The sequence below is a fragment of the Pseudorasbora parva genome, chromosome 21 (assembly GCF_024679245.1).
Source record: "Pseudorasbora parva isolate DD20220531a chromosome 21, ASM2467924v1, whole genome shotgun sequence".
Taxonomy (NCBI): domain Eukaryota; kingdom Metazoa; phylum Chordata; class Actinopteri; order Cypriniformes; family Gobionidae; genus Pseudorasbora; species Pseudorasbora parva.
In genome coordinates, this window is record NC_090192.1 from 7,028,094 (window position 1) to 7,054,139 (window position 26,046).

The 26,046-nt window shown below is 34.9% G+C and overlaps 2 protein-coding genes and 1 long non-coding RNA gene across 6 annotated transcripts in view; 1 reads left to right on the plus strand and 2 right to left on the minus strand.

Moving 5' to 3' along the window:
• Positions 1-1,320, minus strand: part of LOC137056379 (uncharacterized) — a 143,149-nt gene extending 141,829 nt beyond the window's left edge. For both annotated transcript variants that reach the window (XR_010900319.1, XR_010900318.1), the window contains exons 1-2: positions 1,109-1,320; positions 668-757 (exon numbers count right to left, since the gene is read on the minus strand). This is a non-coding gene — a long non-coding RNA (uncharacterized lncRNA). The remainder of the gene's footprint in view (positions 1-667; positions 758-1,108) is intronic.
• si:ch211-131k2.2 (protachykinin) lies at positions 678-9,830 on the plus strand. 3 transcript variants are annotated; one of them, XM_067430432.1, is made up of 7 exons: positions 678-741; positions 7,156-7,213; positions 7,437-7,521; positions 8,902-8,934; positions 9,286-9,336; positions 9,447-9,518; positions 9,615-9,830. In XM_067430432.1, exons 1-7 carry the CDS (start codon positions 713-715, stop codon positions 9,653-9,655), a joined length of 369 nt encoding a protein of 122 aa, XP_067286533.1. In that variant the 5' UTR covers positions 678-712; the 3' UTR covers positions 9,656-9,830. The 3 variants fall into 3 exon arrangements, with proteins under 3 accessions (XP_067286533.1, XP_067286531.1, XP_067286532.1); XM_067430430.1 differs by lacking the exon at positions 678-741 and having other exon boundaries at positions 6,969-7,213; XM_067430431.1 differs by lacking the exon at positions 678-741 and having other exon boundaries at positions 6,969-7,213; positions 9,618-9,830.
• Positions 9,533-23,985, minus strand: kat7b (K(lysine) acetyltransferase 7b). The gene is made up of 14 exons (XM_067430425.1): positions 23,771-23,985; positions 23,252-23,399; positions 20,978-21,223; positions 20,698-20,780; positions 20,387-20,470; positions 19,988-20,086; positions 19,233-19,343; positions 18,896-19,087; positions 18,725-18,814; positions 18,429-18,569; positions 16,799-16,892; positions 12,974-13,120; positions 12,752-12,858; positions 9,533-10,331 (listed from the first exon to the last, which is right to left on the minus strand). Exons 1-14 carry the CDS (start codon positions 23,783-23,785, stop codon positions 10,230-10,232), a joined length of 1,659 nt encoding a protein of 552 aa, XP_067286526.1. The 5' UTR covers positions 23,786-23,985; the 3' UTR covers positions 9,533-10,229.
• Between the last annotated feature and the right edge of the window lie 2,061 nt (positions 23,986-26,046).

Below are 26,046 nucleotides of genomic sequence, written 5' to 3' on the forward strand. Positions count from 1 at the left end.
GCCTCTGGCCAAAAAATCCTCCAATGACGCAAATTGACAATATTTGCGTCATCAGAGGATTTTGTCCAGAAATAAAATGCATAAATCTCTGGTCTAAGGGGGATATGAGGGGGGAAAGCACAATCATTCAAATATACTCCAGGGTTTCTACTGATACAAAGCCATATGCTAATCGCTGAAGTAACCTTTAACCTTCATGTTCATAAACAACACCTCCTTACTATTTTCTTAACATGTGGACAGAAGAGCTGTCAGTCAATAAATGGGAAAACAAAGTAACTTGCGTCACTCATTTGAAAAAGTAAGTGGAGAAATATATTATTTTTAAACATATATATATATATATATGTATGTATGTATGTATGTATGTATATATATATATATATATATATATATATATATATATATATATATATATATATATATATGTTTAAAAATAATGCGTTAAAAATAAAAATATATTTTAAAAAGCAATGCGTTACTTTACTAGTCACTTGAAAAAGGTTATCTGATTACATAACTTAAGTTACTTGTAATGAGTTACTCCAACACTGCTCTTGCAAGCTAGGTACTTATTTTTAAAGTACTTTATGATGTCTAAAAAATTATGATCTATTTATTATGAGTGTGAGTAGCATGACCATGTTGTCATCGTCATGTGACCTACCAGGATCCTCTCTGGGGCCTCATGGGATAGTAAGGTCCATCATATATGCAGCACACTTCAGAATCTCGGCGGAAGTAGGTTACTTTCTGCCTATATTAAAAAATGATAATCAAAATGAATGCTGCCTTCAGGTGCTACTGGAAATGTCTTACTTCACACTTCAAAAATCGTGATTTCAAGCTCATTGACAAGCTCATTCAAATTTTGACTTGAGAGGTTCATGTCCAATTTTTTTTCAAAGAGGAAACTTTACGTAATTCCGATAGCACGCAGCATTATTAATCAAAATGTGATGGTTCTGTTCTACGGGCACAATCAATGCTTATAAAATATTCAGAAAGCTATTCTGTACTGTAATGTCAAAATAAAATTTGTCCGCAAAGAACTTAGTCCAAATTGTTTGACATAGCCAAATATAGACTATAGTGTCATTTGAATTACCTCAACTGTCGACATGATGCTGGTGAATTGCAGAGATGGTGTAAACATATCCACATTGCTGCTTACTTATGTTATTTTCTCACCGCTGTCATTTTTGTTGTCTTTATTTTAAGAAAAACATGCGGAACACTCGCTTGGTCGTTACTGTAAATGTATTTTTAACTTCTTTTTACTTCGATGCAAAGACAGAAAAATAACTGCGCCATGACAAGGCCTATATCGGGCGGGGTCTTGTCTTGTTAGTGCAAGAGAGCACGAGCAATAAGTTACTGGCTGCAGTTCACTTATCGACCACTAGTGTTCTCTAATAACAAGTGTTTCGCAATTCTTCAAATAGCCTCTCTAGTATGATGCATTTGCCAGTCAAACATAAATGAACACGAACAAATGTCTACACTCGAAAATTACATGTTATTTGTTTATTTAATCGTTTATTCAAATGGCTTAGAACCTCCATAAATCTTTGTGAAATTGATTCAAATCATTCAGTTAAAAATTATAAGCATGGATGAAATACGGCTAGCTGTGGAACAAGCAATATGCAGTTAGTTTAAATATGAGATTGAAATCAACTGGATTTACTAATTATAAACAGATAAATCTGGTAATTGTGTATTTAGAACACATTCAGTTTCTTAGTAGGCTACTATTACAGAAATCTTACCCGTTTCATTATGACTGACAAATATGCAGCATCACATTAAGTTGTTTATTATGTTTATGTTAGCACATGCAATGGATGGAAATTTAAATGAGGATCAAATACATTCATCTTACCATTTTGGAGTTTTTTTTTAGGGTGCATGTCATGATCAACTGTCAATGGAAGCTTGTTCCATCCTATAACTCTGCCTGATAGGGCTAACAGTTGAGTATAACATGGTAATATGGTGTCAGCATTGTCGGACCCCATTGAATGAAGCAGTTTTCATATGCAAATGAAGAGCCTCTGATTCTTTTTGATTCAGCACTCAATGTTAGACCTCTGTGGGCTTGGAAGCGCATGAGTGGCGTTCAGGTGAAATTATCGAAAATTGGTTTCTTGCTTTGTTAAGCACCTGTGGTGAGATCAAAGAGCACAAATCCGGTGTGTCATCTAGGTTTCAATGAGAGGTGTTTTTGCTACGTCTGATACGTTAGTCATTTGGAATTAAAAAACAACTTTTAAATCTAATTGTCAGAAGAACACAAACAATGCATCAATCTTTTGAAGTACTTAATAAGTGATTTTTAATTGCTTCAGAGAGACAATTAATGCGTTTTGGGAGGATTCTCAGACGTTGACGTAATCAAATCCTCATTTCATTTGGATTCTCATATAATTCTCATATAATTTTGATACCATGTAAATATTACATAGAGACCAAAGGTTTTGTGAGGTGCTTTCATATATAGGAGAACCTTTTAAAAGTTGCCATCATGGGATCATTTTATGGATTTAGTTTTAATTAATTTAGTTTCAATTTAATTTGATAAATTAACTGAAAAACATACTTTATCACAGTAAAAGAACATGACAGTTAAAAGTGACAGTATTATGCCATTACTTAATATGTTTATTCTTAAAAGAACCATTTTGGCATTAAGGGTTCTTTACAATTGATTCAAGAACCCTAGCGGTCCATAGAATCCTTATATTTTCTTACTGAGTATGTTTTTCTTGTTTTACAGAACACATCTCAACATTTATTCAATCAAAGTACATTAACTTGAGAAGAAAAATGTATCAAAAAATAAAATAATTCTGCCAAATTGGATAAGACTTAAAAATATCTGAAGTCATTTTGCTTAATTTGAGAAAGCTGATAGATAGATAGATAGATAGATAGATAGATAGATAGATAGATAGATAGATAGATAGATAGATAGATAGATAGATAGATAGATAGATAGATAGGTAGGTAGGTAGGTAGGTAGGTAGGTAGGTAGGTAGGTAGGTAGGTAGGTAGGTAGGTAGGTAGGTAGGTAGGTAGGTAGGTAGGTAGGTAGGTAGGTAGGTAGGTAGGTAGGTAGATAGATAGATAGATAGATAGATAGATAGATAGATAGATAGATAGATAGATAGATAGATAGATAGATAGATAGATAGATAGATAGATAGATAGATAGATAGATAGATTAAAAAATGTTGGTTTAAATTTAAAAAGTAAGTAACCTTGCTTATATAAACTTTTTTTTTTTAAATAATTGTTTACAGTGTGTTTTGCAGTGCATCATTTCATAATTCCATTGTGATTTCTGTTTAGTTATTTTTCAGATGATTCCCTTATATTTTTTTTACCAACAATCCCGTGCCTCTTCATTCCACGGGATTTTACACTCGTACTATTGATACTCATGACCATGAGATCGTGTTGATTATTCCACATGTGTAAAAAATTATATGATCAATAAGTTATTAAGTTAAGACAACATACATTGCAGGCCAAAAGTTTGGTTACATTACTATTTGTAATGTTTTTGAAAGAAGTTTCTTTTGCTCATCAAGCCTGCATTTATTTGATCAAAAATACAGATTTTATTTTATTTTTTAAAATATTGTGATATATTATTACAATTTAAAATATTTGGTTTTCCATTTATTATACTTTAAATTATCATTTATTCCTGTGATCAAAGCTGAATTTTCAGGATGGTTCCTCCAGTCTTCAGTGTCACATGATCCTTCAGAAATCATTCTGATATGAGGATTTATTATGAGTGTTGGAAACAGTTCTGCTGCCTCATATATTTGATGAATAAATAGTTCAAAAGAACTGCATTTATTCAAAATAAAAACATATTTTCAAATAATATAAATCTCCTTTACTATCACTTTTTATTAATTTAACACATCCTTGCTGAATAAAATTATTGATTTTTTTTTTCAAAAAAAGAAGGAAAATGACTGACCCCAAATTACTGACCAGTAGTGTATATTGTTGTTACAACAGATTTCTATTTTTAAAACATTTGCTTCTTTTTATTATTATTATTCATCAAAGTACTATAAAAAAGTATTACATGTTATGAAAAATATTAAGCAGCAGAACTGTTTCCAACTGAAAATGAATCATCATATCAGAATGATTTCTGAAGGATCATGTGACACTGAAGACTGGAGGAATGATCCTGAAAATTCAGCTTTGATCACAGAAATACATGATCATTTAAAGTATAATAAATTGAAACCCAATTATTTTAAATTGTAATAACATTTATTTCTGTATTTTTGATCAAATGAATGCCGGCTTGATGAGCAGAAGAGCTTCTTTCAAAAACATTAAAAATAGTAAAGTGTCCAAACTTTTGGCCTGTACTGTATGTTTTTACATTGCATTAACTCATCAAAATTAGTTAAGCAATTTTCAAGTTTTTTCTGTCATACAAGATTCAACTCATTTGAATTCATTTTAATGTGATTTAGGTTGAAATGACTTAAACATTCAAGTTGATTGTACTTAAGAATGTAGTTTATTTTACAGTGCATGCACATAAACCTAAATCATTTAAACAAAGCCAAATGATGATCCATAGGACTGACACTTTAAACCATCTGAATCACTTTTCAACCGAATTCTTCATTTTCATCATATCATAAGCTTTAAGTGGTATAGTTTGAGTTAGCTGATTCTGTAAACCCAGGCTCATTTGGAAGCAATGGGCTTTTGTTTACAGGGATCTTGTTTGTGAAAAGAACTTACTGTACGATTAAGTACTTAATGATTTAGTCAATACTACTTGTGCAACTGAAGGGATTGTTTGCCAAACCCTGTTATATAGACGCCTTAGTCAATTTGTTTAGCTCGGGAAAAAAAGAAAGCTAAAATGTCAGAAATGTTTTTATAGTAAATTCCTCTCTAGTTGTACAAGCAAAGAAAAAAGAGGCCAAATAATGCCTAATGACATTTCAACTGTACACATAAAAAATTACTAGATAAAAATTTGTTTCAGTTTTTATTTATTGTTTTATTGCTGAAGTAAGAGTGTTGCTGTCATGTTTAGTTAGTATTCATTTCATTTTTAAGGACTTTTAGTTTGTTTCTCTTCAGTTATCTACCTGTTCACTTTGTTCAGTTGTCATGGATACTCATTTAACAAGCACATCTGTTTTTATTTTAGTTTGTTAATTATGTATTTAAAGGGTACATAACACAGTTTCTGCCAGTCTCATGTTAATCTTGAGTTGGATCCTTCGAAGAGACTTTAGTTTGAACATATTTATAAAAACAAATACGCTGTAGATTCTTTCTGAAAACAGTTAAAGCGTCACAAGCAGACACATTCCTATGACACACACACAGTACATCATGGCATTATCCCTGGATACAGACTGATCAATTTGCTGCCCTATAGGCAAGATTTTACTTGGTACCCCTAGTATAGAGGTTTAACACTAATGTTACATGTTATCAGTTTAAGTGGTGGAAACACTGGCACTGTTTTATTTTTGAAATGCATATTGTTGTTTTTTATGTTGGTTATGTTTTAAAAATTGTACCCCCAAATCCAGTCCATTCTACCCCGTCATTGTGTTCATGTGTATATATCTGCGCCCAAGTAGCAGTGCTTCGCCTGTGCTTCCCCATAATATAGTCCCAAGTTAGCCTAGAAATCTAGACGCACCCTAGCGGCAGCAAATTTAATCTGTCCGCGAGTGTCGTCTAGCAACTCTCAATACCCTTCTGAGCTGTATTCCCCTAACTCTTGCCGGACCAATCACATCGTGTATAGAGTCTGTGGGCGGGGCCATAATGACGACGTCCGAGTTGCGTTTGTGTGCTTCTAGTAAACACACTCTTTCGAATCAGCTTTGACCGCGACTCTGGAAGACTTGGAGTTAAGCTTTTCTCTGAGAAAAGAACAAAGAACGGCACTGAAGTCATTCTTAAAAAGGGAAGATGTGTTCGTAGTTTAGCCGACCGGATACGGCGAATGTTTAATCTATCAACAAGCTCTGTTTCACCTTCGTTGCTCTGGTTGGTGTAGCGCTATCCTATCGCGTGCAGAGGGAGCTTGAAAGACAACCGTTTATCCCGCCCCTCGGATTGAGCTGTCAATATCTGCCTAGGAAATCGCCAGTCTTAATCTGCATCACTATTTGAACTCGTTGTAAATACACAGGCCACAGGAAGTAATTAGGTGGGGTTTTTTTGATCACTTTTACTCGCGACATGCTAGCTGGCAACATAGGATTCCATTCATTATGCTAAGCTAAGCTAGCGGCGACCCTGCCAAACTAAAACAATGCATGCGCTGAGACAAAAATGCATTTGCCCACATATCTAAATCTAGGAGAGAAGTTGAATAAGCCCAATTTCTAAACAGGTTGAGTGTTCCTTTACCCACATGGCACATAACCTGCTTTCTAGAATACCCCTCTGGTGTGAAAGGGCCTTTAAATGTGCCAAAACTTTTATGTTAGTAAAAAACAAACAAGCAAGCCCAGCCCAAGTGAGGAAAAAGTAACACAAAAGTAATCCAACTCATTACTTTCCATAAAAATAACTAAGTGTGGGCTACTTTGCAATATTGTAACATATACTTCCCCCAACACAAAGTCACTGAATTATTTGGTTATATTTTTAAATCAATTATTCTATTATCTACCAATCTTCCATAAAAGGACCTAATAATGGATTAAATAACATTTTGAAAAAAATCTTTCATGAATTATTTAGCATTTTCACTGACGTGTGATGGCTTGATTTAATCCTGGAGTCATTGATCACTTAAGTCAAGTGGTATTTATTTGATTTTTTTTTTAAAGAGGAATTGAATTGATGATGGCAGAGAGATGTCGGTGAGTGGTTTGGTATCTCCGAGCAGGGAGGGGGTTGGCAGCCGTATGGATATAAATGCAGCCTCTGGTTTCAGCAGACCCTCGTGCAGCTGGACAGATTTACCCACAGGAAAAAACTCTTATCCGAGAAACATTTTTCTGTTGTATTTTAAGCCCATTGTCTGTTTTAAACACATATAATACTTGTAATTGCACATTTTCTGTTCCTTATGGAGATTTGGAAACTCTCAGCATTAATGCTCACCACACTTGCTCTTGCCTACAGTGTTCAAGGATTGTCTTTCACTTTAAATAGAGATCACTGGATTTCAGATAACTGGAAGGTGAGTAATGAAGTTTTGATTCTTTCTGATTTTATTTTATTTTTATTTATTTTTGCCGATTGTTCATTATGTAAGTGATCATTATGGTTATGGTGAATGAATACATTAATCTGGCTTTTTATCCATTACAAATGTTGGTACTAAAAGTTTTGTTTTTCTATCTAAAACAGTATGAAATATTCCTTTCACATCCACTATCTTAATGGTTTGGTTGTTAACACAGGATGAGCCAGTGGAGGAGACACTAGCCAGTCTACTTAAAAGATCTAAACCTCATCAGTTCTATGGGCTAATGGGAAAACGCTCCGGTAAGACGTAACCTCTTAACCATGTCTTTGTCTTTTGAATTTAGTATTTTTTCCAACTAATTTCATTAATTAGAGCAAAAGAAATAAATTGTGTGCTTTTTTCATATATATAATGTTATGCCATGTCCTTGTATGTGGACACCGGGATTCTATAACGGGACTCTCAGAAAAATAACACAAAATGACATGGATATTCAAAAACAATGGGATTTTTCTTTCATTAACCAAACAATTTTCAGGGTTCATGATTATTTTTAACCAAACTCAGTTTAAAGATGTTTCCCAAATATGCTATGAAAGATGTAACAAAATGAATTAATATATTGTTTTACATTATGCAATATGTTAGTAAAATGGCCATATGTGGATGTTCCTATTTACTGCAACTACAGACTGCATCTAATTTGCATATCAATGTGTTCTTGGAGCAACATGTAATGAAAAGAAATGTAATTTGGGAGTAATAGTTGGCAACATTTTCATAATATCGGTAACACTTTAATAAGAAGTAAACTACATTAGTTAACATGAACTACTGAACTGCACTTCTACCGCTTTTATTATTAATCTTTAATGTTAATTTCAACATTTACTAGTAAATAAAAGTTGCACTTGTTAACATCAGTTAATGCACTGGGAACTAACATGAACAGCTTTATTGACTTTATTAACGTTACCAAATATTACCACATTTTTTCTAATAGTTAGTTCATGTTAGTTAATACATTAAAAAGTGAAAACTTGTCTAATATTTTATAGGAACATTGATAATGTAATTTATATCAATATCAATCATGTAATTACCTATCACTTCTTGTCTCCCAAAATTCCTGATAATCATGCTTTAAGTCCCGGTGTCTGAAATGTTTTGTAACAAAAAGTAATATTTTGATTAGAATCCCCATAACATTTCCCCCAAATTACTCAGATTTAAACAATTACAAAATATTGTGTTTTCATAAGAATGCTAAATTTGATCATTCAGTCACTTTTAAAGACCGAGTTGTCCTGGTGAAACCTCAAATCAAATGGGATCTCTGAAAAACGCTGAATGTGCTCTTCACAGGACATCCTGACTAAAACTGACATGGTGTCAGAGAAATTCACTAAATTATAATGTCTTCATATGAGAACAGTGGCACCCAGGAGGTTAAGGTTTGATTTTGTGGGCTCTGCGATGTCCTTAATTCCTTTTTACTACTAAGTATTTATACCAAGAATATTTTAAATTCTAGTGCAGTATTTTAGAACAACTTGCCAATATATTCTTTTTTTTTTTTTACCAGTTATGCTGGTAACAATTTACAATGAGATAAAAACAAAAAATGAAAGCATTTTTGACCTCATTATACATAATCTTATTTCCCTTACTTGTTCTAGGAGTCCTCCAGCCTGTGAAAATGGAACGGAGAAGTGAGTAAATTCACTTATCTGAATTAAATACTACTAAAAGGTATGCAAGTTTATAACATCAATGTCTATATTTCAGCAGATTCATTTCTTGCCATTGTCGATGGCCCAGTTTCAGACGGCATAAACCAGGATTAGGCCTTAGTTCAGTTCAGCATTTAAGTAGCTTTTATAAACGTGCCTAATTAAAAAATATTACTGACGTGCATCTCAAGACAAAATGACATCGATGTATTTTAAGAAATGTCAGAGCAGGTTGCTTTCTGTTGAAACAGCTCAAATATGCATTTTAGCCTGAAACCACAGGTAAAGGTCTCATCTTGGTATAAAGACTCTTCCGTTGTTTCCTCAAAGGGCATAAGGGGGATGTGTTTGTGGGACTCATGGGCAAGAGGTCTCTAGGAGGTATGGCTTTACACTGCTCTACTTACACCAGCAATAACATGTTTTATTTAGTACTGCCAGGCCCTATTAGCTCATGTTTATACCTGCAGTAAAATGGATTATATCTGCAGGTGCTCTCACAAGAACAATCCCAGAGACCAGTACATCAATGGACAACTCTGCAGACGTGAACAAACAAAAAGGTACAACACTGAAAGAAGTGTATCAGAACTAGATTTATGCAAAAATGATGAAATGAACCAGTAGTTTATAAATCTGAAATCATGTTCTTCACACAGCAGATATTCGAGAGGAATGGGACAGACTGCAGTACTACTGATGACATTTTTTCAGCGCTCTGTTACAGACTTCACTAGCCTCGGTGTATCAGTATACAAATACTCTTCACTGGCACCAACATTAATGAGAACACATTTGGGAACATTTTGTTTTAAGCAAGTAAATGTCTTGCTATTGATATCAAATGTGACATAATAAAAGTATTTATCAAAAATTTGTTTTTTTCCCCCCGTTCTGATTTACAATGAAAACCTTTTCACAATCCATTCAACACAAATAAACCAAGAAACAATGTTTGAAGATGAAGAATGTGAAAATGTAAATCTAAAAACTTTTTTTGTAAGGCCCCATTTTTTTCTACATTCAATTGATAAACTATTTTTTGCTTTAAAAAAAAAATCCTTCCAATTTTAAAATATATGCTGGGGCAAAGATACTTTGGCCAGGGACTTCAAAAAATAAATAGCACTGTATAAAACAAAAGTGAGAGATTCCAGAGTTACAAAGAGCACATAAAAAGAGACAAATGACAAGAACAGCTGAAGCCATTGCAAAAGACTAATGGAGTCATAAAAAGATTTAACGGCAGTTAATATGAAAATGTAACTAGTCCATTAGGTTCCTTTGGGAGGGGTCCATTTTAGAGAGCTGGGGTCAATGGTCTTGTTGTTGTTGCCTCTTTTGGTCTCTTTGGCCTTCCACTCGTCAATCAGGTCCTATACCATTCAGAAACAAAAAAGAATCACTGTTTAAAGGTAGGGTAGGTAAGAATGATCTAAAACACTTTTGCCCAAATTTGTTTAAACTTTCTATATATGTCAAATTAAAATGTAAGTATTCTGAAAAAGAGAGTAAAAAAATCAAGTGACTCTAGACTTTTTAATCTGCAATAAACACCGCACCGTGAGAGGTCTACAGACACTCAATTTTTAAACTTTCTTTTTCAGAGTACTTCCATTTAATTATATATTGATATGTAAAGAAAGTTTAAACAAATTTGAAGAAAAAAAAAGTTAACCAATTCTTACCTACCCTACCTTTAATTCACAGAACCCAAAATAGCCAACACATCCTGTTAAACTTACAGGAAAAGGGCAGCAGTGGTTGCAAGATAATTTACATCTTATAACCATATCTTATTCTTACCAATCTACACTGAACTTTAAAATGTACCGAATTTAACGGAGTAACTTTTATTTTCAACTTGTGTTTTGGAAGATAGTGCTGTTAGGAATGAAATGGTTAAAGATTTAATAATAAACCATGGTAAAAATACCAGATAAATGTAATCTTCCCTCTGAGCAATGCCTAATAAAGTAGTGTGTCCCAGGGAAACCGCCATTTCTGCGGTTTCTGAAGCGCCACCTGCTGTCAGAAAGAGGATTTATATTTTCATTCAGTCTATCAGCAGTTATTGTTCAGATCAATGCGAAAATCGGATAGATTTTTGTTGAAAATATTTCTTCGATTTTCGTTTCAAATAGAAAATAAGCTAGTGCAATCTAAAAAATCTAAATCCAGAGGTAGAATTGATTATGGAGTACATTTCATCCATTATATAATTTTTTTGATGAATTATAGGTGTTATGTACTCCATAAACAATTCTACCTCTGGATTTAGATTTTTTAGATTGATGAAGTTTACCCGCAACAACTCAAAATCACCCGCATTTGGCTGGTGACGGGTGCTAATTTCCATCCCTGGTGGGGTCCATTTTAGTACAGTGAACTCATTGTCATGTTCAAGAAACCAATTTGAAATTATTCGAGCTTTGTGACATGGTGCATTATCCTGCTGGAAGTAGCCATCAGAGGATTGGTACATGGTGGTCATAAAGGGATGGACATGGTCAGAAACAATGCTCTGGTAGGCCGTGGCATTTAAACGATGCCTATTGGCACTAAGTGCCTAAAGTGTGCCAAGAAAACATCCCCCACACCATTACATCACCACCCCCAGCCTGCACAGTGGTAACGAGGCATGATGGATCCATGTTAGCATTCGGTTTATGCCACATTATGACTACCATCTGAATGTCTCAACAGAAATTGAGATTCAGAAGACCGGGCAACATTATTCCTTCATCAACTGTCCAATTTTGATGAGCTTGTGCAAATTGTAGCCTCTTTTTCCTAATTGTAGTGGAGATGAGTGGTACCCGGTGGGGTCTTCTGCCGTTGTAGCCCATCCGCCTCAAGGTTGTGTGTCTGGCACCAACAACCATGCCACGCTCAAAATTGCTTAAATCACCTTTCTTTCCCATTCTGACATTCAGTTTGGAGTTCAGGAGATTGTCTTGACCAGGACCACACCCCTAAATGCACTGAAGCAACTGCCATGTGATCTCCTTACACATCCCCTAACCAATAAATGCTTTCATTATTATTATTAAACATTTTGTTTGGCACTTTATTTCCACAATTAGAACATTTTCTTCATTTTTATTATAAATAAATGCCTTTCCGATGTGATTTGTAATGAGAAAAGATAAAAGAGCAAGCTTTGCAAAAGGCGGATTCAAAGCCGTGTTGATCGGGACAAAACCGCAATCTATTAGCCATGCATACACTTTACTGATTGCGCCACCTAGGATGTTGAATTATGGGCGGGTTTTTTAAATCTTGTTTGGCACAGCCAGGCATTGTTAGGCGGAGCTAGTGCGAATAGCACTTGCCAACAAAGCAAGCTATTTGCACTTGGTGTAAAAAGACACTTCAAAAAAATAAATCAGCAAACCTTTATTTAAACCTTTAGTCTGTGTTAAATTAGTAGATAACGTATATCACACAACTATATTTTCTAATATTTATATAAAATGTTTCACACCATTTTGTCTCTAGTAGACACGTACGTACATGCATGTGAACAATAATTTTGTCTAAAATATTGCTTATAATAACATGCAATTAAAATAAATGTTTTATGCAATATGTCTGCAAGAATAAAACCATAATGTAACTGCTAGAAAATTTGCATTTAAATATTTAATGGAAAAATATATTTTTAATATAAAATAATTTAATTTATATATAAAAGAGAAATAATAAGATTAAATCATCATCAATTGTCTATGAAAATAGCATCGTAAATGTGTGCTTTTTAAAATAAATAAATAAAAGAAGATTTTCCTGATACCTGTCGCTTCAAGACCAGATGCTTCCCCTTCCAGTACTTGAGCATCTGAAGTGACTGCAATGTACTGACAATGTCCACAGGGTTCACTGCAGTTTCTTGACTGATCTCTGAACAGTAGGGAACAACAAACAATGTTAAATCTGCTTGGATTTTACAGGGATGTCATAGTGAACATGCCTACAAATGTACATTCTCTTGTGTAGCAAGGCCATCTTATCTTACCCTTAATGGAGATCTCTTTGCCCTTGAAGTTGTACATGTACCGCAGCAGAACTTCCTTCCAATAGCTGCGATAACTAATGAGGCCCAAGTCCGAAAGAGGACGCTCGGGTGAACCAACCTTCTCTTCAACCTTCGACAGCAGGTAACCTAGAACCATGCCAAGCAAAGCATGTGATGCACATGTTGAGGAATAACAGCACAGAGTAGGGCTGGGCAACAAAACTCATTTTTTAATTAATCGTTTTTTAAAATGTGATCAATTCAAAATCCATTCTCAAAAGCCACAAATCGATTTTTTCCCCATATTTATTCATGCAAGCATTGTACGAAAATTGAATTACTAGTCTTCTCCACTAGATGTCACCCTCTTATTTCCCTTGCATGATGCTACAAAGGAGTGAGAGGCGTGCATGTCATTCATTCACTCAGTGCTTAAATGGCGGCTTGTGGTGTAACGTTTGTAATGCTGAGGTGAAATGCTGTAGTAATACCACATATCTGCAGAACCATTTGATGAGACATTACTCAGACATTGCAACACCCCCAAAGATGAGCACACAACTGCTAAAAATAGATCACATTAGGGCTGTATCTATCGATTCTTTTAGTAATCGAGTATTCTACCGATTATTCAATCGATTAATCGAGTAATTGGATAATAGTTACTTTTTTCTTTATTAAAGAGCAATACTAAATATATAAGAGAAAATAAGACATCTTAAAATTAACATCTAATTTGTTTTCTTTTTAGAAAAAATAAGTTTTATTGCTGAAATTGCATACATTAATAACTGAAACTAAATTTTAATGCATTCAATTGCCATATTATAAAAATCTATTTCAAATTACTTTAAAAAGGTAAACATAGCTCAATCTTAAACTAAACCTACAACCAATAAACCAAAATAATAGTAAAATAGATACTAATAATGCCTAAACATTGCATTTATGTTGTGCAACTTAACTTTAAAGTTTCAGCTTCAGTTCAGCCATGACATAAGCCTTTATTGTCTTCTGAAGGATTTGTGGCTTTTGTAATAATGAAAAAAAAAATTGGACAGGAAGGCAAGTTGAAATAAGAACAAGAGTAGAGGTGGGCATAGAGATCAGCTCTGGATCCGCTGTTAATAACAAACCATCCACCCGCACAAATTCAAATCCTCAGTGTTAAGCGCGATATGCAATTGTCACATATTAGCTACACTGAAGTAGGTTGCTTTAAAACAATTATTCTTCGGCAAAATTATATGTCTTAAAGGGGGGGTGAAATGCTGTTTCATGCATACTGAGCTTTTTACACTGTTAAAGACTTGAATTCCCATCCTAAACATGGACAAAGTTTCAAAAACTAATGTTGGACATTTCATAGAGTATTTCTTTGCCAAAAATACTCCTTCCAGTTTATCACAAGTTTCGGAAAGTATGAGTACGAGTCCGCTTGACGTCAACAAGAGCGGATTGTCCTTGTATGGGCCATAACGGCTCTTCTCCTGGAAGGGGGAGCGTGCGCGACCAGAGCAAGAGCAACACCCATTAACACGCTTTGCTTGGCTTTAGGGAAGTTGTTGGCTAAGCTGCAGTCACAGGACTTCACCAAATAATGTCACCAAAGAAGTGTGTTTTTAATTATCAGGGCAAGATAACCCTGTACAGCTTCCCAAAGAACCCAGCGTTAATGGGACAGTGAATGGAGTTTTTTTTTCTTGGAGCAGTAATGTGCAGTTGTGCAAGTGTTTTTGTTTGTTCCCTGCATTTCGGCGGCGATTGTTTTTATAAACAAGCCCATTTCAACTCTGGATTTGTAGTGCATCTACTACTAAAGGATGGAGCGTATCCTTTAAGGCACACGGTCATGCGTTGGAAGCAGGCGGTGAGTAAAACTGCTTGTTGGCTATCGGTGAGTATGTGCACATTAGTAAACAACATGATCAAGTATAGTTAATTTATTAATGGAGCATGCAATGTTATTTCATATTAAACCTAGGGCATTTTCATTCAAATGCAATACTATTCCATTTTTCTATTGTAAAAACACTTGTATGACGTGCAAAACCGTTCTACTTGCTACTGCTAACGTTAAATTGGATACAATAGTCCATAAACCAAATAATTTCCTCGTAAACCACGAGTAAACACACACAAATGTTGTAAACTCGCGCATGACAAGCCCCTAAGCAAATACGGTTACAGTACATACCACATAGAGACGTCCTGCTGTAGTCATTATTGCTGCTCCTGTTCAATTTCAGCCTCTGGGTCAGATTCTGTATCATATATGTATAGTTGTATAGTTGAATCTGATTGATAGCCATGGTTTATTTAGAGTAACGTTTTCTTTTCCACGTTTAAGGATGTCCGAGCTTTCATACTGGGCGCTCTCAGTCTCAACGTAATAGCTGCGCACACTCACTGATTTTCCTTCAAGGATTTTTTCAATTCGAGTAACTCGAGTTACACAAGGAATCGTTTCAGCCCTAGATCACATACACAGAAATGCTAGCCTTGTATTATGAAAATAAACTTAAGCGTTCACTTATGCAAGTATGTTAGCCATCATAGACATACTCAAATCAAACTTAGTCAAAAGACAGTGCAGGACCAATAATTCAATCGAAATCAAAATTGAATCAATCCATAAAGGTCTTCATAGCAATTTTTCGCAAGCTCATACAAATATAACATTTATATAACATATAACAGATATAACAGAACTATAACATGATATATAGATATCAGTAGTGTATGGTGGTTTTAAAATGAGTAGGCAAAGTACTCACTTATTTTATGTATCAAAAGTAATTTTTTTTCCCTAGTTACAATTGTTTTGTGGTTAAATATACATTACATAAAAAAGAGACCAAATACATTCTATTTTATATTTTTACACAATTCGTTCTCTTCATTAAAACCAAGTGTGAATTTAATCAAGTTAAGTAAATGGCATGCCACCTTCTGTAACTTCACCTATGGGCGTCACTGTTGAGTGATTTTTACACTGTGTAATGTCACATTTTGTAATATTTGAAATGTTTTATTTTTGTAATCTAGATTATTTTCTTATCCATTTTTTTGAGAAGACACTGCCTCCCTTGCCTCCTCGGAGGAAACACCCCTGATAGATAAGATATATTTTAGAAACTGATGAGGCAATACCATTTATATCAATATAAATTGATATATAGTGAAAAATAGTGGAAGAAAGAGTGAGCTGCTGCACGGAAAGTGCACCATCCAATTTGTCCTAAAGATGAGACGATTTACATTTTAAATCTTTAAATAATTAGCCCCTTAGATTGACACTATACCAGTTCATCCTTATTCAAAAGAACTCATAAGATACAGTTAATGCATATATTTCAAAGCGGCTTGCACTGTCAGATGCTTTGACAGATACTTGCACTGTTTAAAGCTTTTGAGATGTGGCGTTTTCCTCAGTGCTTACATTAGAGGTATATTCTCATCTGTAAATGTAAAAAAATATATATATCCTAGAGTGGATGAGCCTTATGCAACCAAATAAGAGGGCAATAATAATGATAACTACAAAATACATTTTGCTTTTTTGATATTTGGATATATTGATTTGTTGTTGGATAATAAATGTGTTATGTCAAATTTTAAAGTGATTTATTTTTATGATAGCAGTAACTGTAATGTGTCTACTGTTATAGGGTAATCAAATGTAGGCTAATATAATAACTAAACTCAAATGGTTGAATGCGTGTTTCTCTTACCAGTTACCCATCAACCCGAAAATACATAGATATGATTTTTTTGGCCATATCGCCCAGCCCTAATAGCAGACAGGATGTAACAGATACTCACTAAAATCAATCAGCATCTTGCCATAGCCCTGTCTCATGTACTGTGGCATAGTCAGGATACAAGACACGTTGTAATTCAGGAACGAGTTCTTCTCCTGTGGAGAAAAGCAGCAATTTAGCCGGTGCGCACTTTCCATGAAAACTCTCCTGTCAATGTTATGATCCAGCCAGAGACTTCAAAGACACTACCGACTAACATTTCTCAAAATTAACATGCAAATAAACGTAGCATTATATTTGCATGTTCTGCTGGTTTATGAGACTTTCAGCAGACAATTAGGGTGAAGTGCTCTTCAGGTTAGTACCACCACAAAACACTTTAGCCTGGTTCAAAATTTTATTTCCCAAAAAAAAACCTTTAAATAATTAGCCCCTTAGATTGGCACTCTATACCAGTTGATCCTTATTCATAAATTTAGAACAGAAAATATACAAAGATCAAAACAGAGAAATTAAGTCAATTGTTCCCTCCCTAGTTTCAAGCAGCATCCAACTAACCACCTTTTGTTAACAGCTACCGCCAGTCTTTGCTGAATTTATTCAGAGGTCTGTAAATCTAACAGATTAAGAATGGAAAAGGGGTTTTCAGACTTTTAAAGTGTTCTGTGTGTCTGCCCCTTCATGGTTGTTGTGGAAAGTTCACCCACCACTTCACTGAAAAAAAAAAAAAAACCTGACATTCATAAACTTGTTTTGCCTCTACTTTATTTGTATGTGTAAATATACAAATAAAGTAGTTTATCAGTATAAATAGTAGTTTATAGTAGTTTAAAGTAAAAATTATGCGGCTAACCAATGATGGATAAAGATATAACTATAAAGCTTTAGTTTTCACGAGTATTTTGCAAATTAAGAAACGTATGGAGATTATTGTTAACCTGACAAGCTAGACCCACAATAAGACGGGAACACACCATTGGCAGGGCTCAATCCGAGGGCGGGATACACGGTTGCCTTTCACATTCCCTCTGGATGCAACAGGATAACGCTACAACCAACCAGAGCACTATTAGTGGTGAGACAACAATCACAAGCGAGTTGTGGCTGAGTCCCATGCATTTTCCCACCAGCGGAGCTAGTTGATAGATTAAAATTGACGGATCCGGTCACCAAAACTCCTAATACATCTACCTTTTAAAGAATGACTTCAGTGCCATTCTTTGTTTGCAAGGAAGTAGCAGGAAATTCACGTGGAACCGTCGCAACTCTGCCGTCGTTATGTTAAGCCCGCCCACCGACTTTGTGGTCATAATTATAATGAATAATACAGCAGCCCTAATAAAAAAATTATACACCTTCATTTTAAAATGCTTGGTTATGTAATTTAGCATGGATAAACATAAGTGATATTTTGGATTTGTTTTATAATGAAAATGCTTGAATCTGATTTGAGTTCTTAAAAGTGAAGAAGTTCACCGGTTGCCAGCCAATGCCAGTTTAAAATTATTTAAAGCAAGTCTGGTGTTCCAAGAGGAGCGGACGGTTACCTCAGCAGAGACTTGAGTCTATGTGAATGAGGCTCATGAAAATAAAAATAATTTGCTAGTGGAACATTGGCCCTAAAGGCAAATGTGTTGATAAGTGATTATGTTTTTTGTACAAGTCACAACATGTCTCCAGCAACATATTACCTTTGAGAAATATCCTACAAGGTGACAGCCTGTATTATCAGCTTCAGTCATGACATAAAACAGGAACGGTTCCACATCATAGTACAACGTTTTATGGTCCAGGAACAGCTTGGCCAGCAAACAGAGGTTCTGGCAATAGATCTGTTAGGACAGGGATAGAAAAGTTACATATGTAGCAAACAACACTCATCAACAGAACATAATTTAATGTAAGAGGGGAAATGGTTTCTTTCACAAAAGCCACAAAGGTTGCATTTATACAACGATCAATGAGTGCATTAACATTAATTCCTCACCTTGTTCTTTTTTCCATCCACCTCAAACACAGAGATGGCACCTTTTCTGTAGACTTCATCACCAGGAGGGTGTTTCCACACACATTTTGCCTACATATTCCACATAGGATGAATATTTTAAACTACTTTCCTTCCAAATAGATTAATCAAGTAAGACGTTACATTTCATACCATATGTCTGCGCAGGATGGTCTGGCTCTTCATGTACTTGAGGCAGAACTCACAGACGTACAGACGCCCTAGACGGGCATACTCCTCAGGGTAGGGAGAGTGGTACCATGTGTCTAGCTCATAACGGCCAAACAAGATGGTCTTGATCATGTTACTGCCCTCTGTAATCTGACCCTGCAGACGCAGTTTCTCCTGCAAACACCAACAAAAAAAACATTAAGACAAATCAATTACATAACTGATTATTAATTTGATTAAATAACTGCTATTTAATTTTATGGGATGCAAGCCAGCTGAGCTGTGAAAAGTGTGAAATATGAGGCACGACTGTTCTCACCAGATCCTCTGATGCACGGGCCTGAGCTTTTCTGAAGAGCTCCAGATCATAATCACTTGTGATGTTCTCCAGCAGTGGTTCTCGAGCAGTACCATGCGTCTGTCTGTGTTCCTGATACATAAAATATGAACAGATGTATTTAAATCACAAACAACTATCCCCAAAAGGTTTGCTGCGGTAGTCTGTGTTAAATGGTGTTTGGCCATACATCAATCTCATTACCCAACGCAGCACTGCACTAACTGTCGTTTTGCTTTTCTATAGATATAAAACCCATTTAGTTCAAATGGACAATGGAAACTACAATTATAAACAGAAAGCATCTGCTCTCAGTCTACTCAATGACTCAATCACTCTCTTATGACTACAATAAGAGATAGCACTCAACGAACAACATCTTATTTTTTTAAGGATTTAAATAAAAACACAAATTATAAGGTAGCCTAAAAATGTATGTTGTTAAATTAAATTTGATTCAACTATGGTGTAGTTAGTTTACAACCTACATTTAGCTTTAAGTTGAAAATTATCATAATGAACAAAATGTGTAAGAATCAAACTGTTCTTCTGTTCTGCATTCATCTAAAAGCCAATGAAAAAAAACCTATTTGTTGTTGTTGTTTTTTGCAGAGGGAACCAGTTTGACCGGGCTGGCCCATAAAAAAAAAACATCACTACAACACTTTTAAGCCTACATGAATACGCAAACATTAATATACAGATATTTCAGTAAATCACTAAGAGAACACTATTACCATGTACTTTTCTTTTTGGTCTTTTGTCAGGCCAGAATCCCTCCTCTTCCTAATCTCCAAGACCTTCTCTTTATATCGAACCTGTCTTGGAGTGGGTGCCTGTGGAAAAGCAATGCAAATTAATTACACCACACTTTTACTAAAAGGTACATTGTGTCTGATCCAACTAAAGCTCTTCATGCAAAGCTCATCAGTCATAACTTCACTGTGGTTACCACAGAATTTATGGCTTGCAAACAATCACATCTCATCTTATCTTAAAACAAGCACCAAGCTGCTGAAGTTAGGACTTCAGGCAAGCGTTTCTTTTTTATCCAAAAGCATGCATGCACTTAAGAGGCATTAACGCGTTTGTGTGATGTTTGTTTAGTGTTGAGTGAACATCTGTTTGGTGAGAACCTGATGTCGAGTAGCGTGTCTGTTCTCCTCGTTCTGGCCCTGACTGCGCTCTTCCTCTTGCTTCTCACGCTCGATGGCTTTTACCTGAATGAGATGAAAAGCACACAAAGATAAAAAAAAGAGTGCTAAACAATACAGAAAAAGGATAAATCACACATGCTTATGCTAAAGGAAAATTACAATCTAGCTGTCGACCTAATTTTCTTTTAAGTATGAAGATCATACCTTTTCAATCCAAGAAGGTAGCCAAACGATACAATTTAATAATAGCATATAAGAACGCAGACAAGTATACTTTGGGCTTAACACACCTTGCACTCATCTGCTGACAGGTTATGGTAGAGAGGGCATCCTGATATGGAGAAATGTCGCTCATGTTTCCCTGTTAAATGTCCTGAACAAAAGAAAATCCGAAAAATGCACAGATTTTAGCTTTAAATTTGACTACAACTAATCCACAGAAATTTAAATTTAAATGTTTTAAAACACTACAAACATTGTTCTTATTTTCAATTAAGCCCTTGTAAACCATTAGCACTGAATTTGATTATTAAGCAAATGCAAAAGGAAATTAATTTGAAGAGCAATTACCCAGAGAATTGCACCCAGGTGTGGGGCACTTCATATTGAAGTTGTAGCTCTCATGAAATCGGCGGCGTTTTGGGCGATGAGAGGGATCGCTGCCAGAATCTTTCTGGTCTTTAGTCACGCTTTCATCATGGGATGCATTGGGGCTGGATATGTCGATATCTGATTCGGATGAAGGGGCGTTTCCTGTGGGCGTCCTAGGGGGAGACTCGTCTCTCTCTGCTGCTTGCTTCACATCTGGTGGAGCATCTAGATCAGGAACATAATTAACTTCTTATAAATTTATATAAAAGGTATTAAATATAATACATACAGTTTTTGCAGTTTTTTGTAATAAGAACAGCTTATTAATAACAGATTAGTTATTGACATAACTTTCAATAATTATAAAATATTTTAAAGGAAAAATACATCATAGCAATGAGTTTCTAGGAATGTGTGTGATTTTGAAGAATAAAGTGTCACACAATTTAACACAGTTTTAGGTTTTCTTTATTTATTTTCATCTATAATACAGTGATTTGAGTTGTATTGGTTCTTCTAATAAGTGATCTTTTTTTGATAATGTGATATAACTTTCCTAATTTAAAAGAAAAATGTAAAAGCTGTTTGCAATTTATATTGTTATGTGCATATAAAATCCAGCGTTTAGTTGATCCTGATTACCGCTCATTGTCCAGTTACATATATAATTATTTTTACATTTATTTTAATAGCCTCCAGTTTTACAACTGGACAATGAGTGCTTACCAGGATCAACTAAACGCTGGATTTTCAAAAGTATGTAAAGTTCATGACATCATTGTTGCAGTAAATTTACACAACATTCTCGAATTAATAATTTATAGTAACTAGGCTTTATAGGTCTGTTACTGCAGGGACATTTTCACGCCTCTATACATGACGCGGAACAAAACAAACTGTGATTGGTTGCATTAAATGTCAGTCTAACGTCCTCTTGGGCGGTCTTTGACCAATGAAAGCTGCGATGGAGTCCAGATCTTCAGCCATCAATCTGAAGGGTTGGCTATGTGAAACTATCAGTCGGTCAAAGCAGCGAATCCACATGCAAAATCTGTGTTGGAAAATCTTTTGCTGTCATGCAAAATTCCCAATCTTGTGGATTCCAACTGAGATGGCTGGATTGTATTAATTATGGAAATGCATTACTTAAATACATAGATTAGACATATGTGACTCAAAAGGAGTGTTCATACTAGTAGTTCAGTTCTCTTAGTTTGTTTGGTCCGGATCAAAAAATAAAATTATGCATTTAGTCCAGGTTTGCTTAGCTTCCATACTGTCATTTTTAACACCAATCCTCAATATAAAAAAAAAATGCTCTTATGGTGTATATTTTGCAAAAAAATTAAGATCTGCTGCAAGAAGATGCAGTTCCAACACCTGTATCGAACTGTAATGGGCAACTTCTTGACTATTATGAGAAAAAAATGTCTTTTACTGGGTCGCATCTTGAGACATCACGTCCTGTTATTGGTTTGTTTTGCTGTCTTTGGACACCGATGTGCACCAGGGTTAGGATGTCAAGGTTCACACTTATTAAAGGGTTAGTTCACCTCCAATTGAAAATTCAGTCATTAATTCCCCACCCTCATTCATCTTCAATCACAAATTAAAATATTTTTGATGAAATCCGAGAGCTCTCTGACTCCTCCATAGACAGCAATTTAATAAACATGTTCATGGTCCAGAAAAGCAGTAAAGACTAAAATCTACCATGACTAAAGTGGTTCAACCTTATTTTTATGAAGCAACGAGAAAACTTTGCGTGCAAAAAACTAACAAAATAACTTTATTCAACAATTTCTTCTAGTCTGTGTCAGACACTTACGCTGCTCCAGAACACCAGCTTACCATTAGCTAACGCTGTTCATGAGCACCACAACATGCGCACAAGGCACTCTGCAGTTGAACTAGGAAGCACTGCAATGTTTACACTACGTCAACAGTGTAGGAGACTGACAGACTAGATTTTTTTTTTTGAAAGTTGTTATTGTTTTGCGTACACAAAAAGTACTGATCGTTTCATAACATTAAGGTTGAACCACTGGAGTCACATGGACTAAAAATATCTTAACTTGCATTGCGAAGATGAACAAAGGTCTTACAGGTTTGGAACGACATGAGGTTTAGTAAGTTAATTAATGACAGAATTTTCTGTAACTTTTTTAAGCTCACACTTATAGCCCACATAAACCATCTACTGACACATACTGTACGAGAAACCAATGTATCAGCTGCGTGTTTAAGTTATACCTTGAGAGCTCTGGCTCAGGCGCAGTGATGCTCGGGTCATACGGGTATTATTGCGCTGATTGGCTTCACTATGGGAGCTGTCGGTCTTCTCGTGATCCCCAGAGTCGTCAGAATCAGCAGTCCCGTCTGAACTACTGCCTGCTGTTCTCTGCAAACAGGGTGTCAACACAGTTATATCACCATGCGTATGTAAACAGGTCAGACTAAAAATAATAAAGACAAACAAAACAACACACACACATAGCATAAAAATACACCAGAAACATGTTATTATACAGGCTGTGTTGTGTTTTAAAGCCAAACCGCTAACTAGCTTCATTATCAGTTTAAAACACCACATTTCGGAGGAACTTCGGCGTTTGTCGATTATCATGCGATAAAAAGTTAGCTTCTAATAGTGTTGATAGTGCTAATAGTGTCAATTATGCGTGGAAATCAAACTATATTTGTCCGAAAATGTAAATAAACACTGAGCTAGCATTTAGCGCGCGCCGAGGCAATTCTCGCATTTTCTCTCACCTTTCTCCGCGGCATGTTCCGCCTGATAAATCAGACCGCTGTGCTTTTTATAAGTTTGTCAAACGGGTATATTTCTTCTGTGCTATCTGATATAATAGAGCAGCAGTGTATTCATAAGTTTGTGTGTTTCTGTTCTCGCCGATTGTTCACTCTCTCGCGACTCGCGCCACACATTACCACAGCGGAAGTGACGCAGAGACGACAAACATGGCGACGCTGGAGCGCCGACCAATGTGAAAAAACATTTTTTTATATATATAAAAAAATGGTGTAGAGTAGAATACATACAATTATTTATTTATTTATCTTTCAAAATCAAAAATGTAATCTTCACAAAGCCAGAGCAAAATTTAAACCTAAATTTAGGATGTTTTCTTCGGAGGTAAAATCCCCTTTACCTCATTTGACAACAATATGTCAAAAATATAACATGAACGTGTGATGAAATAATTTTTTGTTGTGATAAATTGTTATGCTTCTGTTTTTATATGATGCTATTATAGGCCTAGTTTTCTTATGTTCGCCATATATTAAAATAATTATTATGTGAATAATAATGTTAACCTTCTTGGTTGAAATCGCGCTATTATTATCGATTAACCCTATAGCATGTTTTTACTTTCTTTTATGCATTTACAATGTTCAAGTTGTTTGCACAAATAAAAGATTTAAAATGTGAACATATGTTTTAAATAATCCAAACATACTGTTTTATCTGATTGAATAATACTAGCTCAATATGTGCTCAAAGCGAACTGATTTATATTTGTAAATAATTGTCATTTTTACTCATTATTTGTTGCAGACAATCACTAGCCTACAGATGGCGCTGCAGGACCCCCACTTTAAATGACAGACCATTCTCAATGACATTAAACTGATTCATTAACACCAGTTCTAGGGGGAAAACAAGAATCTCTCAATTTCACATGAAAACAAACAAGACAAGTTTGGTACAAGACAAAAATAAATGCAAAGAAATTAATGAATTTTGTTTAATTGCCTTTCATCTCTTTCAGCTTTATATCTACAAATGATTTAGTTTAACTCTTTTTTTAAAGAAAAAGAAAATAATGGCCTTTAAGGGTGCACTATAAAATAAATAAATATAATGAATCATGGGTCTTGTAATTTTCACATTTTCTTTTTGTAAAGGAAATTTAAGCAGTTTTGAGGCTTGAATTGAGAAAACTATTACGCCTAAGCTGATAAAATGAAGGGGAAAAGGCTACCTATTTAATTTAAGATAATTAATTAATTCATTTATTTTTATTTATTTTTATTTAGAGACACCTTATTTCCCTTTGCATATGGCTCGAAAATGGAGAGTTAAAATATTAGTTCACTTTAGAAGGAAAATGTCCTGATAATTTACTCACCCCCATCTCATCCAAGATGTTCATGTCTTTCTTTCCTCAGTTGAAAATACATTTCTTCAGTCAAAAATAAATAATCGTCTAGAGCCTCTGAAGCCATTAAGCGCTTTGAAACTGCATTGATTTGGACTTTCAACATTTTGGTTGCCATTGAAGTCCATTGTGTGAAAAAAAATAATCCTGGAATGTTTCCCTCAAAAAAATTATATTATTTTCCACTGAAGAAAGAATGACATGGACATCTTGGATGAGATGGGGGTGAGTAAATTATCAGGAAATTTTAATTTGGAAGTGAACCAATCCTTTAATATTAAAATTAGGTGTTATGTTTTTTGAGTGAAGGTAAATATCTGTTTATGTTTGTTTCATGATCAGTTATGTTAGGTTGTGAATAAATAATAATATGAAACATTTTACTTTGTTTAATGAGCATTACCTTCTAGAAGTTTGGTTCTACTTGTGCTGTGCTAGCAGCATACAGTCTATTAATTGTACAACATAACTCAAAATAAAATATAAACTGGTAATTTATATTTTCCAGTCACTCTAATTCACAATTTTTTGGTGTTTTTTTTAGTTTACACAGAGATGATAAGGGTATAATTTTTTTAAATGTGCACTTTGATAACTGATGCCAAAAGGCCCCCAAAATGCTATATTGTTGTGTAAATAAAGGGCCAAAAGGATACAAAGTTTTTCATTTTTAGTTGAAACCCTCAGACTCAAATAAACATTTGTTGAGGTTTGCATCTGTTTCTCTGGCAGATTCTCACCCGGGGGAGGGTTTTTTTGGAAAGCATATCATGGTCTGGGTGAGGGTAGAAACTACAGTGATTTTCCAGAGTGTTCCACCACTGCCTCTAAATGTGAAGAGCCAAAGGAGGGTGGGGGTGAAGCAGC

Bases quoted from the DNA above. Each gene is read 5' to 3' on its own strand.
- si:ch211-131k2.2 (XM_067430430.1), top strand. From the start codon at position 7,100: ATGGAGATTTGGAAACTCTCAGCATTAATGCTCACCACACTTGCTCTT. The intron at 9,337-9,446 runs GTATGGCTTTAC...TTATATCTGCAG, and splicing joins GGGCAAGAGGTCTCTAGGAG to GTGCTCTCACAAGAACAATC. The intron at 9,519-9,614 runs GTACAACACTGA...TTCTTCACACAG, and splicing joins AGACGTGAACAAACAAAAAG to CAGATATTCGAGAGGAATGG.
- kat7b (XM_067430425.1), bottom strand. The intron at 21,224-23,251 runs GTATAACTTAAA...TTCCTGATCTAG, and splicing joins CCTGAGCCAGAGCTCTCAAG to ATGCTCCACCAGATGTGAAG. The intron at 20,781-20,977 runs GTAATTGCTCTT...TCTTTTGTTCAG, and splicing joins ACCTGGGTGCAATTCTCTGG to GACATTTAACAGGGAAACAT.